The 15,068-nt window shown below is 51.1% G+C and overlaps 1 protein-coding gene across 1 annotated transcript in view; it reads right to left on the reverse strand.

Annotated features, from left to right (window-relative positions):
• LOC121464955 (mitotic spindle assembly checkpoint protein MAD1) overlaps nt 1-15,068 on the reverse strand; it is a 319,326-nt gene that overhangs the window by 97,009 nt on the left and 207,249 nt on the right. The window contains exon 15 of the mRNA XM_041678089.1: nt 5,402-5,492. Coding sequence (XP_041534023.1) covers nt 5,402-5,492 — 91 coding nt within the window. The remainder of the gene's footprint in view (nt 1-5,401; nt 5,493-15,068) is intronic.

Below are 15,068 nucleotides of genomic sequence, written 5' to 3' on the forward strand. Positions count from 1 at the left end.
GCCATGGCTGGGCAGGATGGAAGGGCTAACCATGGCTAGGCTGAGCAGGATGGGAGTGTTGGCTATCAGTGGGCTGAGAAGGATGGGAATACTGGCATTGGCTAGGCTGAGCAGAATGGGAGTGCTGGCCATTGGCTGGCCTGAGCAGGATGGGAGTGCTGGCCATGGCTGGACCAAGCAGGATGGGACTGCTGGCCATGGCTGGACCAAGCAGGATGGGACTGCTGGCCATGGCTGGACCAAGCAGGATGGGAGTGCTGGCCATGGCTGGACCAAGCAGGATGGGAGTGCTGGCCATGGCTGGACCGAGCAGGATGGGAGTGCTGGCACTGGCTAGGTTGAGCAGGATGGGAGTGCTGGAATTGGCTAGGCTGAGCAGGATGGGAGTGCTGGCATTGGCTAGGCTGAGCAGGATGGGAGTGCTGGCATTGGCTAGGCTAGGCAGAGCAAATGGATTCAAGACAGTGGCAAGAGGGGATTCTGACTTGGACCCTGCAGCCTAGGCAACACTGAGAAGTTCAGTGCTCTGTGGGCCTGGCCTCGGAGACATTCCAGGCCCTTAGGAAAGAACTGGGCTGATGTGGACTGACAGGCAGGTGTTGTCTGAGATGCTCCTACAGGAAACCTCAAATCTCTGCTCTGATGTCTGAATGCTGGTATGCCACTTCTTGCCCTGTGGCATGTCATGGCCTTTCATGGCCTTTGCACAGGGAGCACTGATGCCACCTCCTCAGTGTCACTCAGCACTCAGGTTGGGGCTGCGGGGCATGAGAGACCGGTGCTGGCACAGCCTGGAAATCAAGGATCTAGACAATGCTAGTTCTTCCATAGGGTATCTTAGAGCCTTGCCTGACATGGGTGCTTCATGGTGATACCCTGACATTGCAGAAGTGTGTGCAGTGAGCCACCCAGAAGCCAGATGCCTGGGTCAGCAACCAGTCAAGGATCAAGACTGGGAGGATAGGATGAGGTAGGACAGGTGAGGGCTTGGGATGCTGTCCTTGACTTGGGCAGGAGGCTCTGGATGGGTGCTACTGACATGAGCCACTGGAGCAGCAGAAAGGCAGAGGGCCATACGTTCGGCAAATCCCAGGATGCTGAAGGGGAAGGTGGATATGAGGCAGGTGCGGGCACAGGAAGAGGTGAGGCTGGGTACCCTAACCTCACTGCTGCCTGTGACGCAGACAGGAGCAGGGACGTCTGCAGGCACAGAGAGCTTTCCGCTCCCAGGAAACCCAGCAATTTTCTGCCCACTCCATTTCCAAAAAAGATATACTGATTTTAAATGTCACTGGGCAGCCGTCTGGGCTCTGTTCTGAGAAGCGCTTTAGGAGGACTACAAGGTAGCATGGACACCAGCCCAGCCTCCCCTGACTGCGGGAGGTCTATGCCAGGCTGAACTGGAAGGGATCTATGGAGGATGGTCATCTCAAAGGCCTGGCTCTGGGGTCGACTGGCACAGCCTCACTGGTGGAGGGAGGAGCTCAGCTCCAAGATGAGGCGATATTGTAGGACGGCGGGGGCCGGGGCGTCAGATTCCAGAGATGAATTCGCTTAATTACATGCATGCTCGAGTGCTTAGAGGAAGTGTACAGATGTCTGCAATTTAGTTTCAAATGCATCAAAAGAATAAAATGGACTGATGGATGGCAGAGGGATGGGTAGGAATGTCATACAGCCACAAGTGTGCCGTTCCCGGCAGGATGTAGGTGGTGGATAAGTGGGCATTCACTGTAAAAATTCTTTCAACTTCTTTAACTTGAAAATGCTCACAGTAAAGCACTAGAGAGAAGCAGCAAGGAACAGCTTCCATGGAGGCCCAACCTTACTGCCTAGGATGCGGGACCCAGGAGGCATGACCAAGTCCCAAGGCTGGGTCGCCACTGCATGTTTCACTTGTCACTAGGCAGGGATATGACATGCCCTGCTGGGAGGCCAGGGCCAAGGCAGTTTTTGTGGACAGGCTCCTCTGAGCCCCAGGGTGGTCAGAGCCCCTGAGAGGCCTATCCTTGGTGACCCCAAACAATATCCTGACCCAGTTCATCAGAAGCACATGTGTGGAAGCCTTTATGGGGATGTTGTGGGGAGCATGAGCCTCAGTGATAAAGTAGCTGTTCCTGCTCTTTGGGGATATACAAAAGGAGCCTAGGGGACAGAGACTTCAGGTCTCTGTATCTGTGCCAGCCTCAGTTTCCCCATCTCTAAGTGAGGCCTTCCTGCAGATTTTTTGCCTTTCCTTCCCCCTTTCCACACAGAATCTCAGTTTGTAGTCCAGGCTCTGAAACATAAAAGCCTACTTCTCGGCCTCCTCAGTGCTGAGAATACAGGCCTATGCCATTGTGTCTAGCCTCCCTGAAGCTTTGACAAGGCTGTCTGTGAGTCATAAGTTTGCTATCCAGCCAGTCAAGGTAAGAGATACCATTAGGCAAGTAGACCCTAGAATCCCATGGCCACCCCCTAGCTACAGTAGTAGTGCATGCAGGTCACCCTGGTCAGTGTGCAAACAGCCGGTGACTCAGGAGACCCAGGAAGGATGGAGACAACTTGGCCAGTCCACACGTAGCCACTGTGATGACCCATCCACTGAACCCCCAGGCACGCCCACACACCCAGCTCTAAGTGGTCACCAGAGTTTTGCTTCCTCGCCAACCAGCTGTGAACTAATTACAAAAAATTCTAACTAGTTGAGCTCCCTCTCTGAGCATATGTTCCCAATTAAGATGAACCGCAGCTGATTTTAATCAATCTTCCTTGAAGCGCCAACTTGAAGCCACTCTTCTCCTCTGGAGGGAAGGAGCGAGGAGGAGAGAGGGAGAGCAGGAAGCCGCCTGCATACTGAGCACATGGGTAAGGCTTGAGGAAGTCAAAGGCTGGCCAAGCTCTTCAGGTTCTGGGCCCAAGCAGCCCCATTAGAGTGGCATAGGGGACCTGGGTCTCAAAGGGGCTGTCATCGAGAGCTATGGCCGGGCCACTGGGAGAAGCCCCAGGATGCATGTTTTTTCCCTGGTGCCCGAGCGGCCCAGGTTCAGGACCAACATATAGTGGGAACAAGGTCTTTGCCCTTGATGAGAAAGTGACAGAGCGCTTGCTGAGAAGGGATGGGGCGTGGTGGGCGGGGCTCTAGCACAGGATTTCCTCAAGAATCCTCATCACCCCAGCCCTATAAAGAGCTGGCCTGGGTCTGAAAAAGCTTGGGATAAAACCAGACTCTCTGAACATAGCGGACAATGAGGTCTACTGAGAACTCAAGAACAATGGCAATGGGTTTCTGATCCTACTGCACGTACTGGCTTTGTGGGAGCCTAGGCAGTTTGGATGCTCAACTTACTAGACCTGGATGGAGGTGGGGGTTCCTTGGACTTCTCACAGGGCGGGGAACCCTGATTGCTCTTCGGGCTGAAGGGGGGGGACTTAATTGGGGGAGGGGGAGGGAAATGGGAGGCGGTGGCGGGGAAGAGACAGAATCTTTAATAAATAAATAAATTTAAATAAAAAAGAAAGTGCAGGGGCTCAGATGGGAAATCAACAAGCCCAAGCCCACCCACTGTGTGTGTTGCGGGAGAGGGGGGCCCTCTTTCCACTTGTCTAAGTCACCTATGGACTCAAGAGAACAGCTTCGGGGCCACTCCTGAGACACCCGGGCCTGTTAGCCTTTCCCCCAGGCCCAGTCTTTTATGTTCCAGCCTCCATCCCCGTGCACTAAGAAGGACTTGCCACCACCCTGCCAGCCAGTGTTATGTACAGGCTGCTTAGACAAGCACTCCTGCACACGCTGGATGAACAGTGAGAAACCAATTCTGACATTACCATAGGTGACCAATGCCACCTTGCAGGACCAGTTCAGTCCTGGGTACAAAACCCCTCCCTGCCCAGGTATGACAACAGCTGGGATACACAGAGCAGACCCAGTCTGAAGCAGCCATGGCCATGTTTAGTTAGCATGGGGCCCGTAAGCTGAGTACAATGACCTGGTGTGGTGTGCAGAGGGGAATGTGGAACTCAGTCTAACTCTCAGGATCAAAAAGGTTGAGTAAACGGCTTTTGTCTTTGCTAATAAAACAGACAGCACTACCTCGCCTGGGGAGACCTTCAGTGTGAGTGGCATAGGATGAGGATGAAGAGCTGGCATTCTGGCCATCACCTGGTCTTCCTGGTACGTGCCCATCTGTGAAGTCCAGCTGAGATCCAGCACTGCTAGGGGAGAAAGTGGTTTGGGATGTGTCAGGAGTTGGGGTACCCTGCTATAACCTCTAGCTCTGGATGCAGAGTGTACCTGGAGGACAGCAAGCAACCCTGACCCAAGAGCAAGTGGGGAAAGCCTATGGGACAGTCTGGCTCTGGAAAGCCTCCTTCCTGCCGTATAAGCACAGTCTGGAGAGGCGGCAGTGGCGGAGGCTGTGGGACTGTCTAGAAATTTCTACCACTGTGAGGGCTGAAGCCACAGCTGGCTTCATGTCACTGGGTACACTATCCCTGGGCTTCTGGCGATCATATCATGATGTGGGCATTGTGCTCCAGGGTCACAGACTCAGCCTGTCTCGCTGCCGAATGAAAGCTGTGGGCGTGGCTCATGTTTGCACTCAGTGCCGGCCAACTTGCACTGCTCCCCACACAGCAGGTGTGGACATGGCCCAATAGCACCTGGCTCCCAGCAGGGATCTGCACTCCAGGTCTGAGCAGTACCAGGAACACATGCTTGTCGTCCTACGGGATGGAGAGCTTGCAAATCCCACTCTTGTGTCATCCCCACGGGGCACAGAATGCTGGCATTTCCTCTAGTTGTGCTGTTCCTGAAGTCTCAGCTAGCTGCACCGAAAGCCATTTATCACCCCATCCTGACACAATTCTGCAGCCAGGTAGCCTTGATTCACCCTCCAGCAGCCCTCGGCCCAGGACAGTGGCCCAATTAGAACAGAACAGGATGACAGGTCCTAGGGTTGGGCTTGAGTACAGCCAAGGTTCAGAACACCTCACTTCATCAAAGCTGTCACCTCTCCCATCACCAAGATTGGTAATGGGGACACGATTTGATTGCCTCTAATAGGTGCCAAGGTAAAAATCAATGGCCTGTCTAGAAGCCGGGCACTCTCTAACCTGTGGGCTTCTTGCCATGAGCAGTGTGATCAGGAGGAAGAAAACTAAAAAGAAACAGCCCAAAGCAGACAACAGTGAAGGTCATGGCCACAGGGAGGTGGGAGCAATGGGCGACAGCACCAGAGAGAACAGAAAAGCAGAAAGACCAAGGGCATGAGGAGGGCCCTGGACAATGATCCTGATGAGTGGCGCATCTCAGTCAGGTAAGGACAGACGGACAGGAGGAAGCTGTCCGGGTTTCATTCACGGAAGCTGGGAGGAGTAAAGGTTGCACAGGGCACATCTCTCTGGCCATCCCATCACCTACCTGTAGGGTAAGCCTCTCCATCTGCATCTCCAGCGCCTGCTTTTCCTGTTCCAGGCGACTCCGCTCACTTTCCAGCTCCTCCACCTTCAACCTGCGAGGAGATCATGACATGATCAGATGCTACTACAGCCCGACTCCAAAGGAAGGTTATGGCTGTGGTGCTGATCCCGAGGGTGCAGGGTAGGCGGCAGTGGGTAGGACTTGTTGAAGCACGAGAACTCAAGCCAGTGGGTCTTGGCTGATCCCACGGCTTGGCTAGAAGCCAATAAGAAATCTCAGGGCCCTGGTTAACCACAGACAGTGACCAGAGGCTGGAGGTGAAACTGAGAAATAGAAAAATGACCTCAAGAGTCTTCGGAATGATAAAAAGGCAAAAGAGTGCTGATGTGACAGGGAGGAGACCGGGGACACGGGAGTCTTGGACAAGCCATCAAGCCGTAGATCCAGTTGACTACACAATACACTAACTATGCCACCCAATAACAATGGAGCAAGTTTTCAAAACTGTGCACTCCAGGGGCCTGAAGCATAGTAGCCAGCTTCAGGGGCCAGAAAGGAAACCCACTGTCCACAGAACACTTCAGAACTGAGCAGACAACCAAAGCAAGCCAAGAGCAAAGATCTGGTCACTTGGAAATGTAACAACACACACTAAATATGCTGTTCAAAGAAAGTTGAGGAAATCAGAAAACACATTGAACTGGACACAGCTTATCTAAGAAGGTCAAGCTTGGAGAAAGATGTGTATGTAGGATCCAGTGTTCTTATGAAAAAGAATTATCTCAAGTCAATAACCCAGGCTCCACTGCAAGAATAAAGGATGAGATGGATGGGTACACACCTGGGATCCAGCCCCAGGGAAATGAAGCAGAGGGGACCAGGAGCTCAAGGACAGTTTTATGAGGCAGGATCTCACTGCATTTCCCTGGTTGGCCTGGAGTAGTACATAGAACACTCCAGAGCAAGCCTAATGCATGGCCACAAAACCCAAGTTTTAGTAAGATGAAGATATTCATTTAATAGAATGCATGCCATAAATGAAGTTAGAGACCAATGGCAGAGGGAAAGCTAAAAAAAAATCTTAGTAGGAGGCAATTCAACAAAATGGTCTTGCTGGGAAGATGACCTCATGAGTGTTTTCTTTGAAAGCATGAAGGCTTCTAGCCCCCAGCACCTACATGAAAACCTGGATGTGTGATGCACACTTGGAATCCCAATGCTGGGGAGGCAGAGACCAGAACAGTGGCTCTCAACCGTAGGCTCTAGCTGAGCTGGAAGCTGGCAGCAGACTAGAGACAATGAGGATTAGGCTGTGTGAGAGTGCCAACGAAAAGCCCAGTACCAGAAGCTGATGGTTTGAAAAGGGCACAGCAACAAGCCCTCACATGGCAAGCAAATCAACCAGGGAGGAGAGCTCACTATGACACTGAAGATTCCAGAGGACAGTCCCATTGGCTTCACAGGATAAAGGTTGCAAAATGATGTTAGGGACAACGGGGCACACATCTGAATACCCAAGATGACACAGGAAGACTCCTACTGATGTCACCTTCCAAAATGATTCTGAGAGAAGCAGATAAACCTTCGCCCGACACAGGAGTCAAATCAGAGGTCAAAGGTCTCCCAACCAAATGAAAGGGCCAAGCCAGAGGACATAGCAATTGCTTAAGAGATTACACACTCTCCCCCAACTCAGCAGAGAAAGGAAGGAGAAGGAAGCCCTTCTTCACGCGCTGAGATCAGCAGTGGGCAGACATCAAATGAAGGCAAAGAGTCCCTCAGAAAACCTAGGCCAAGCGGGGCCTGCTAACCTAGCCATGTGGAGACTGACGCAGATCAAGAGTTGAAAGGCTTTCCGGGCCACAGTTAAGTTCAAGGACTACTCTCAAATGTAAAAAGCAGTCATAGAAAGAGGGTGGGGAAAGGAGCTCAGGGCTGAGAGCGCTTGCCTAACATACATGAGATCCTAGGTTCAAACTGCAAAACTTAAATTAAAATGAACATTTTAAAATATGAAATAATTTTTTTTTTTTAAAAAAAGAAGCAAATGGAACTGAGACCAGTAAACCCGGGGGACAGATGTGGAAATGCCTGTTCACTGAAAGCTTTCCACACTATAGCAAGGGGGTTTGAAAACACAGGGATACAAGGCATCTATCTCAGCACCTAAATACATGCTATGTGGCTCTTCAATGAGCAAGGGCAGGAAGCCCTCCTCCATGCTGCTCTCGGCTGAGATGGGAAATCCCTTCACCAAACCCATCCTCTTACACACAGAAGGCAGTAACCTCAACGAGACATGGCAGTCCTGGGGCTAGGGGTGGGGTATGGACCAGGGGAGGAGGACAGCTGCAAGATTTCTTCAGGACCAGGCCTGTGAGGAAACTCGGTAGTTTATGGAGCTTTGCTACCAAGCCTGATGACCTGAGTTCCAGCACATGGTGGAAGGAGAGAACACACTTCCAAAAGTTATCCTCTGATGGCCGGGAGGTGGTGGCGCATGCCTTTAATCCCAGCATTTGGGAGGCAGAGGCAGGCGGATCTCTGTGAGTTTGAGACCAGCCTGGTCTACAAGAGCTGGTTCCAGGACAGGCTCCAAAACCACAGAGAAACCCTGTCTCAAAAAAGCAAAAAAAAAAGTTATCCTCTGACTGCCACGTGTGCACCAGGGCATTTCCATGAGTGTGTGTGTGTGTGTTTGTGTGTGTGTGTGCATGTGCACAGACACACACACACACACACATCAATGTAATAAAGTAATTTCTTTTAATTGGGACAATGCCTGCTCCGACGGCTTCCATCTGACCAAATTACCAAAGCAATTAAGACAAGACAATGAAATACAGGCTTCCACGTTGTAAAGGCAGTAAACGGCTCTGTTCACAGATACCCTGTTGAAACACAAGCCCAAGCCCTGCAAAGCAGCACTGTAAAAATCAACATGTGAGCACTCTGTTGCACATTCCATCTGCCGTAGCATCGGAGAACAAAACATTTGTAAATAAATTTACACAAGGCAGAGTGAGATGATCCCATAAATTCCCTAAGACCTGCAGAGCATGCCCCCCCCCCCCGCCCACATACAAGGAAAAGAAAAAAGAAAGAAAGAAAACCCATGTGTATATATAGACACTTGGGGCTGGAGAGAGGGCTCAGCAGTTACAAACACTTGCTGCTCTTACAGAGGAACCAAGTGCAGTTACCAGTATCCACATGGGTTGACTAACAGCTGTCTGTAACTGTAGCGTCAGGGGATCCCATGCCCACTTCTGACTCCACAGGTACCTGCACTCACATGCACATATTCATGCAAACACACACATACACATAATTACAAAATAAGAAAATGTTTATCTTTGTAGATACATAGACACTTATGTTCAGGGACAGGAAAGCTTAATGGGGTAAAACAGATAGGAAAAGAACAGCCAGCTGGGAAGATGTCCCTCCTGCCTCCAGACTCATAGCCATGGAAGGCAAAATCTAGCATGCTTGGTGAGTTCCAGGTAGGATTCAAAACACCAAGGGGAATAGCTTCTGAAGAATAACAACTGAGATTGTCCTCTAGCTGCTACACAGACATGCAGACACACCTGCCCGTGTGCCCACAGCCTCCCCTCACACACATACAAGTGCACAGCACATGCAGGAGCCACACACACACACAGATGGGGGAGCAGAGCAGGCTCTAGGTTCCATCTCCAGAATTACAAAATTAATAGAAGATAGAAGAAGACCCAAGGATACACAGGAAGCCCACACAAACATAACATGAAGAGAAGTAAATCGACATGCTTCTCTTTTTCATTGTTCCTTTAGTTCTTTTTGTTTGTTTGTTTGTTTGTATGTGTGCTTCACTAAAACAAAAAACAAAAACATATGAGCTGGGCATGGCAGCACATACATGCCTTTCATCCCAGCACATAGGAGGCTAAGGTAAAAGAGTAAGTTCAAGGCTAGTCTGAGCTATACAGTAAAACTTCATCTTTGAAAAGAATCAGATTATGAGACTGACGCGCTGCCTACTGCGCTAAGGAAACAGAAAACACTATCCTGAGTGAGGTAAGCCAGACCCAAAAAGAGGAGCATGGGATGTACTCACTCATATTTGGTTTCTAGCCATAAACAAAGGACATTGAGCCTATAGTTAGTGATCCTAGAGAAGCTAAATAAGGAGAACCCAAAGAAAAACATATAGGCATCCTCCTGAATATTAACCTTCATCAGGCGATGAAAGGAGACAGAGACAGAGACCCACATTGGAGCACCGGACAGAAATCTCAAGGTCCAAATCAGGAGCAGAAGGAGAGAGAGCACGAGCAAGGAACTCAGGACCGCAAGGGGTGCACCAACACACTGAGACAATGGGGATGTTCTATTGTGAACTCACCAAGGCCAGCTGGCCTGGGTCTGAAAAAGCCTGGGATAAAACCGGACTTGCTGAACATAGCGGACAATGAGGACTACTGAGAACTCAAGAACAATGGCAATGGGTTTCTGATCCTACTGCACGTACTGGCTTTGTAGGAGCCTAGGCGGTTTGGATGCTCATCTTACTAGAACTGGATGGAGGTGGGGGTTCCTTGGACTTTCCATAGGGCAGGGAACCCTGATTGCTCTTTGGGCTGAGGAGGGAGGGGGACTTGATTGGGGGAGGGGGGGAAATGGGAGGCGGTGGCGGGGAAGAGACAGAAATCTTTAATAAATAAATAAATTTTTTAAAAAAAGAAAAGAATCAGGAACAACAACAAAACCCCATATCCAAACAAGCGGAGACTGCTAAAGATGGCAGTGTGAACACGGCACTTAGGAGCAGGCTCTCAGAATGTCACTGAAGTCGAGAATAAAGGCAGGCTTGCTTCTCTGAAGCCTGACGACAGAAAATAAAAGGGACAGCATCAAAACACCCTTAGAAGTTAGAAGCTGATGGATGGGGAGGGGCAGTGACCCCCACAGCTGCATCCTCGACTATGACTGACCCACAGGAGCTCCTACAGTACAGAGCCCTGCCAGGGGGTTCTAGAAGCAGGATGGGGGAGCGGGGAGGTTGAGCTGGGATGGGGTAGAAGGTCTTCCACAAACTTTTTGCACTTAAGGAAATGCAAGTCACAGCTTCTTCCTGTTCGGCTGGCTTTCTGAATGAATAGCAATAGCTTCAGCAACGACATGGTTCCAGCCGAGTTGCTTCTGTAGGCTGGCTGCATGGGTCACCTGCCACCAAGACACAGCCCCACCCCAGGAGCACTAGGCTGCCTCAGGCTGTGCTTTGTAGATACTCCCTGTCTTCTAGGAGTCTGATGAGTCAGCCCGGTGCCCATTCAGCTTCAGCTGGTGAGCAGCAGGGTCTCCAAGGAACCAACCTTACGGGCCTGGAGCCATCTGTCTTGGAGCATTACAAATATGATTTCACATTTAAAGTGTTCGTCAACCTAATTCTACATCTTGGTTCAGGTGTTTCGTTTGTTCCTTTGGAGCAGGGTCTCATGTAGCTCAGGTTGGTCTTAGCGGATTATAGAGCCCAGTATGACTGGGAACTCTGGGTCTCCTACCTCTACTTTCCCAGGCGGGGATTACAAGCAGAGCGGCACGCTGGGGCTAGGTTTTGGTTCTGTGGGGCGTGTGGACCTGCTAGTGGAAACTGGAGTTCCTGTGATATCCTTCAGTGGCCACAGGCTCTCCATACAGCAGTGTCCCTGTGTCATTCCTGATACCGTTCATTTGTTTCTCCATGTACGTGTCACTTTTGTTGGCAGTTTGTCAATTTTATGGATTTTTGCCCTAGAAAAACAGCCGTTTGCTTCAGCATTTTTCTCAGTTGTGTTTCTTTTTTTCAAGTTCATTACCTCCTTCTTCCTCCTCATCCTGGGCTCCTTTGCTCGCCATGTCCTCCTGGTGGTGGAGCCAGGGCCTCTGCTCTGTCAGCTGGAACACTGGGTGCTGCAGGTTCTCTCCGTGGCTCTGATCTGATGAGAGTGTTTTCATCAGCGTTCACTTGTTCCTCTCCCCCTCCAAACTTCCTGTCTGATCGGCAGGCAGTTCAGAAGCATGCTGGTAATTTCCACATGGATACAGCTTTTCCTCTTGCATTCTGTTACTGATGTCTATTTGAGTTGGCTGTGGCCAGATGACATACTCTCTATGCACACGTGCGTGCGGGAACATATATATGCACACATGAACACCCATGCAATTCATGGTGTCCTGCTCTATCACTCTCCAGCTAGTCTCCTGAGGCAGGGTCTCTCACTGAGCCCCAAGCTAGGCTGGTGGCCAGAAAGCCCCAGGAATCCTCTTGTCTTATGCCACTGGAGTTTCACGCAGGCACTGTGCAGTCATGCCTAAATATTTACGTGTTTGAACTCAGGTCCTTGTGTTCATAAAGCAAGAGCTGTTACTCACTGAGCCACCTCTCTTATACCTGATTCCTCAAGATTTGTGAGGGTTTGTTTTATGACCAAAGACATGGCCAATAACGGGGACCTTCCGGGTGCATATGGGGACAAAGGGCTCCACAAACATGGTCCATGTCTGCTCATCCTAGCAACCACAGGGAGTAGTGCACATCTGTCACCCAGTAACAGCTAACCCAATACCTGCATCTCTGAGCTCTGGTCTTCATCACAGACAGCAGCATGGGGTCGAAAGCAGAGGAAGGCTCTCCACACTCCGACAAGGCACAGAGAAGCCCCAACACTGGTGGGTGTGAGCAAGGCTCCCCTGTAGGGTTCAGCTGACTCCAGCCCCCATGGGCAGAGACTGAAGCCACGCCCTCCCAGCAGAGCCCCAGGCTGTGCTCACACTGCTGCTGCTTTGCTCTGGTGGGACAGAGAGGGTGGTGTTGATGGGCACATGTCCCCTTCCTGGTACTGGCCAACTCAAGGGGCAGTTAGAGGCCACCTACGATTAGCCTGTCTCTTCCTCTCTGTGTGGCCCAGTTTTGGGGTGTTTCTGTCAGTGTCTACTGCTATCAGGCCACCTGCCTCCACCTCTGCCCCCTCAATCTGCCATGTATATACAGGTCTGCAGATACAGGAAGACGGCCCCAGGGGAGAGGGGCTGCCCAGTGACAGAAGCTGGATATTGAAGACCTCCTTAGTAACCAGCTCTCCCTTGCCTACCTGTTTCTTATCCCCATGCCACATCTGCTGGACTACAGGTTGGCCTCAGTCTCCTGAAAGGACAAGATCTCTGCACAGAGGACAGGCTGTCAGGTGAGGAAGGATGTCCCGTCACTGTCAGCAGAGACTGCTGTCCCATACTCAGCTCCCGGGAGCTGTCAGGACCACATCCTCCAGGTCTGAGCTTCCAAAGACATACTGGGCCACAAGAGGAGGTCAGACGATGCCTGCCATGAACACCCCGGTGAAACAGTCCAGACAAGCCCCACTTGTGAAGACACAATGACAAATGACAAGCTGTCCACAAAAGGTCTCCTGCAACTTGCTGAGCCCTTTCTTGGAGAGGGTGACCCAGCCATGGAGTTCCTGCTTTCCCCAAGAAAGGCCAATAGGCACGGTAACCCTCGGGCCCCCTAGAGTCCAGGAATGCCTGCTCAGGCTGGGGCCCCACAGGCGGTGAACAGGGCTGGGAAAGGAGAGAGGCTGTGGAGTGTGACTAACAGGTTCTGGCCCAGACATGCAAGCCCACAGTCTACCCAGCTGCTAAACGCACAGACATTTAGGATTTGTCAGAGATCCTGTCTGACAGTGGAAAGTAACGAGCCCAGATTTGTTCCAGGCGAGAGGCCCTCAGCTGCCACCACTTAGTTTTGCACTGGTGCTCCCGGCTTCATGGAAGGGCCATGCAATGCCACAGGTGTGTGCAATTCGGATACAATACAAATAGCTGTGCAAATTTTGTGCCTATGTGTGCACGCCTGTGGAGGCCAGGGGTCAACAACAGGTGTCTAGTCTTCCCCTTTATCTTAACTTTTGAGATATGATCTCTCATTGAACCTGGAGCTCACCAGCTAGATGCGCTGACCAGTGAGTCCCAGGGCTCCTTCTGTCTCCTGTCTCTACCTTCCCAGGGATAGGATTACATAAGTCACAATACCTGACTTTAACAAACAAACAAACAAACATGGGTCCTGGGGATCAAACTCAGCGCCTCATGCTGGTGTAGCAAGCTTTTTACTCATGGAACCATCTCTTCAGCCCTGGACCCCTTATGTGTAGCCAATAGCTCCATGCAAATAAATACACATGGCTATAGCCCATCCTCACAGTGTGCTGGGTAGCAAGCAGCAGCTAACCTGCCCTGTCTTCTGCATCTTCTAGCTGGCTGTGTTTGCAGTGACTGTCTAGAGTGAAGGGCAGGCTGACCTGAGGCAGGGCTCTCATGTCAGCTGTCTTCCTCTGAGTCAACCACTTCAGAAGTGGCCCTCCTCAGGAGCTGCGTGAAGGACCAGTAGGAAAGGCTCTTCAGGATCAGGAGAGGGATCAAAAGGAGAGGAGGACTCTTGTTCCAAGAGGGCAGCTTCAATAAGGGCCCCCCACCCTTGCCCAGCTGGAGGAAAGTGAAACTTCAGAATCCACATGGCCAGTGTCCCTTCCAAGGGGAAGTGGGGCAGCAACAGAAGTCTAAAGACTCGGCTCCTCAGTGGAAGTGGGCTGCCCATCTGAGTACCCTCGAGCCAGAAGACAGCACAATGGGTCCCAGTGTGGTATCCCAGCAAAGCAAGATGCCATGCACAGAACATGCTCAAGATAACAGGACACTGACCCTACTGTGGCACTGTGGGAAACCGAGGCACAATGCTACAATGTCTGATGGAGCTGAAAGGCTATAGAACAGGAAAAGTGGAACCAAGCATGCTAGTGCCAACAAAGGTCTGTGCTGGTATTTGTTCTTAGAATATTTAGTCACCTTGATACAAGCTGGAGTCATCTGGGAGGAGGCAGTCTCAGTGGAGGGGCAAGTCTCTGGGGCATTTTCCTGATTTGTGATTGACGTGGGCAGTGCTACCCCTGAGCAGGAAGTGCTGGAAGGTACAAGAGGAGCAAGCCACGAGGAAAAGTCAGTAAGCAGTGCTCATCCACGGTCTCTGCTTCAGTTCCTGCTTGACTTACTGCCCTGGATTCCCTGTGATGGACTGTGAGAGGACTGGGACACGTAGGCCAAATAAACTCTCTCCTCCCAAAGCCGCTTCTGTGGCCATGATGTTTATCACAGCAAAAGAAAGTAAGTTATGACAAAGGATGAGAGATGGCAGAAGACCACCCCCACCAACAGCTATAGGGACAGAAGAGTAAGCAGCTGTCCTTTGGGACAGGACTCAGGAGACCTATGCCAGGCTCAAGGAGAGAAGTTAGGCAGGTAAGTTAAGACCTGCATGCTTGGTCCAGCCTGAGTCATTTGAGCTCACTGCACAGAAGCCCTGCTCATCTGGACTTCTTCACATGCATGCACCAAGCTCACAGGTGCCACCTGGACAGCCCCGGTTTCCCTCCGCTGGAAAGCAGAAGCACCAGCAGGGCCATGGGCTGCAGCCCCTGCAGATACACCAACCTGGTTCTTAGCAGCTACAAAGGCACCTCACTCACAGTGCTGTTCTCCTTAGGAGACATGTGGACAGGAGGCTTGGATCTTAGTGAGGACGATGTTAGCACCAAAGCCCCTTTTCGAAATTTAAAAATCATCAGACCTGCAGCGTACTTGACTCTCT

Source organism: Microtus oregoni, unplaced genomic scaffold, assembly GCF_018167655.1.
Source record: "Microtus oregoni isolate MIOR12 unplaced genomic scaffold, Mior012 000029F_ref0000214, whole genome shotgun sequence".
NCBI classification, from domain to species: domain Eukaryota; kingdom Metazoa; phylum Chordata; class Mammalia; order Rodentia; family Cricetidae; genus Microtus; species Microtus oregoni.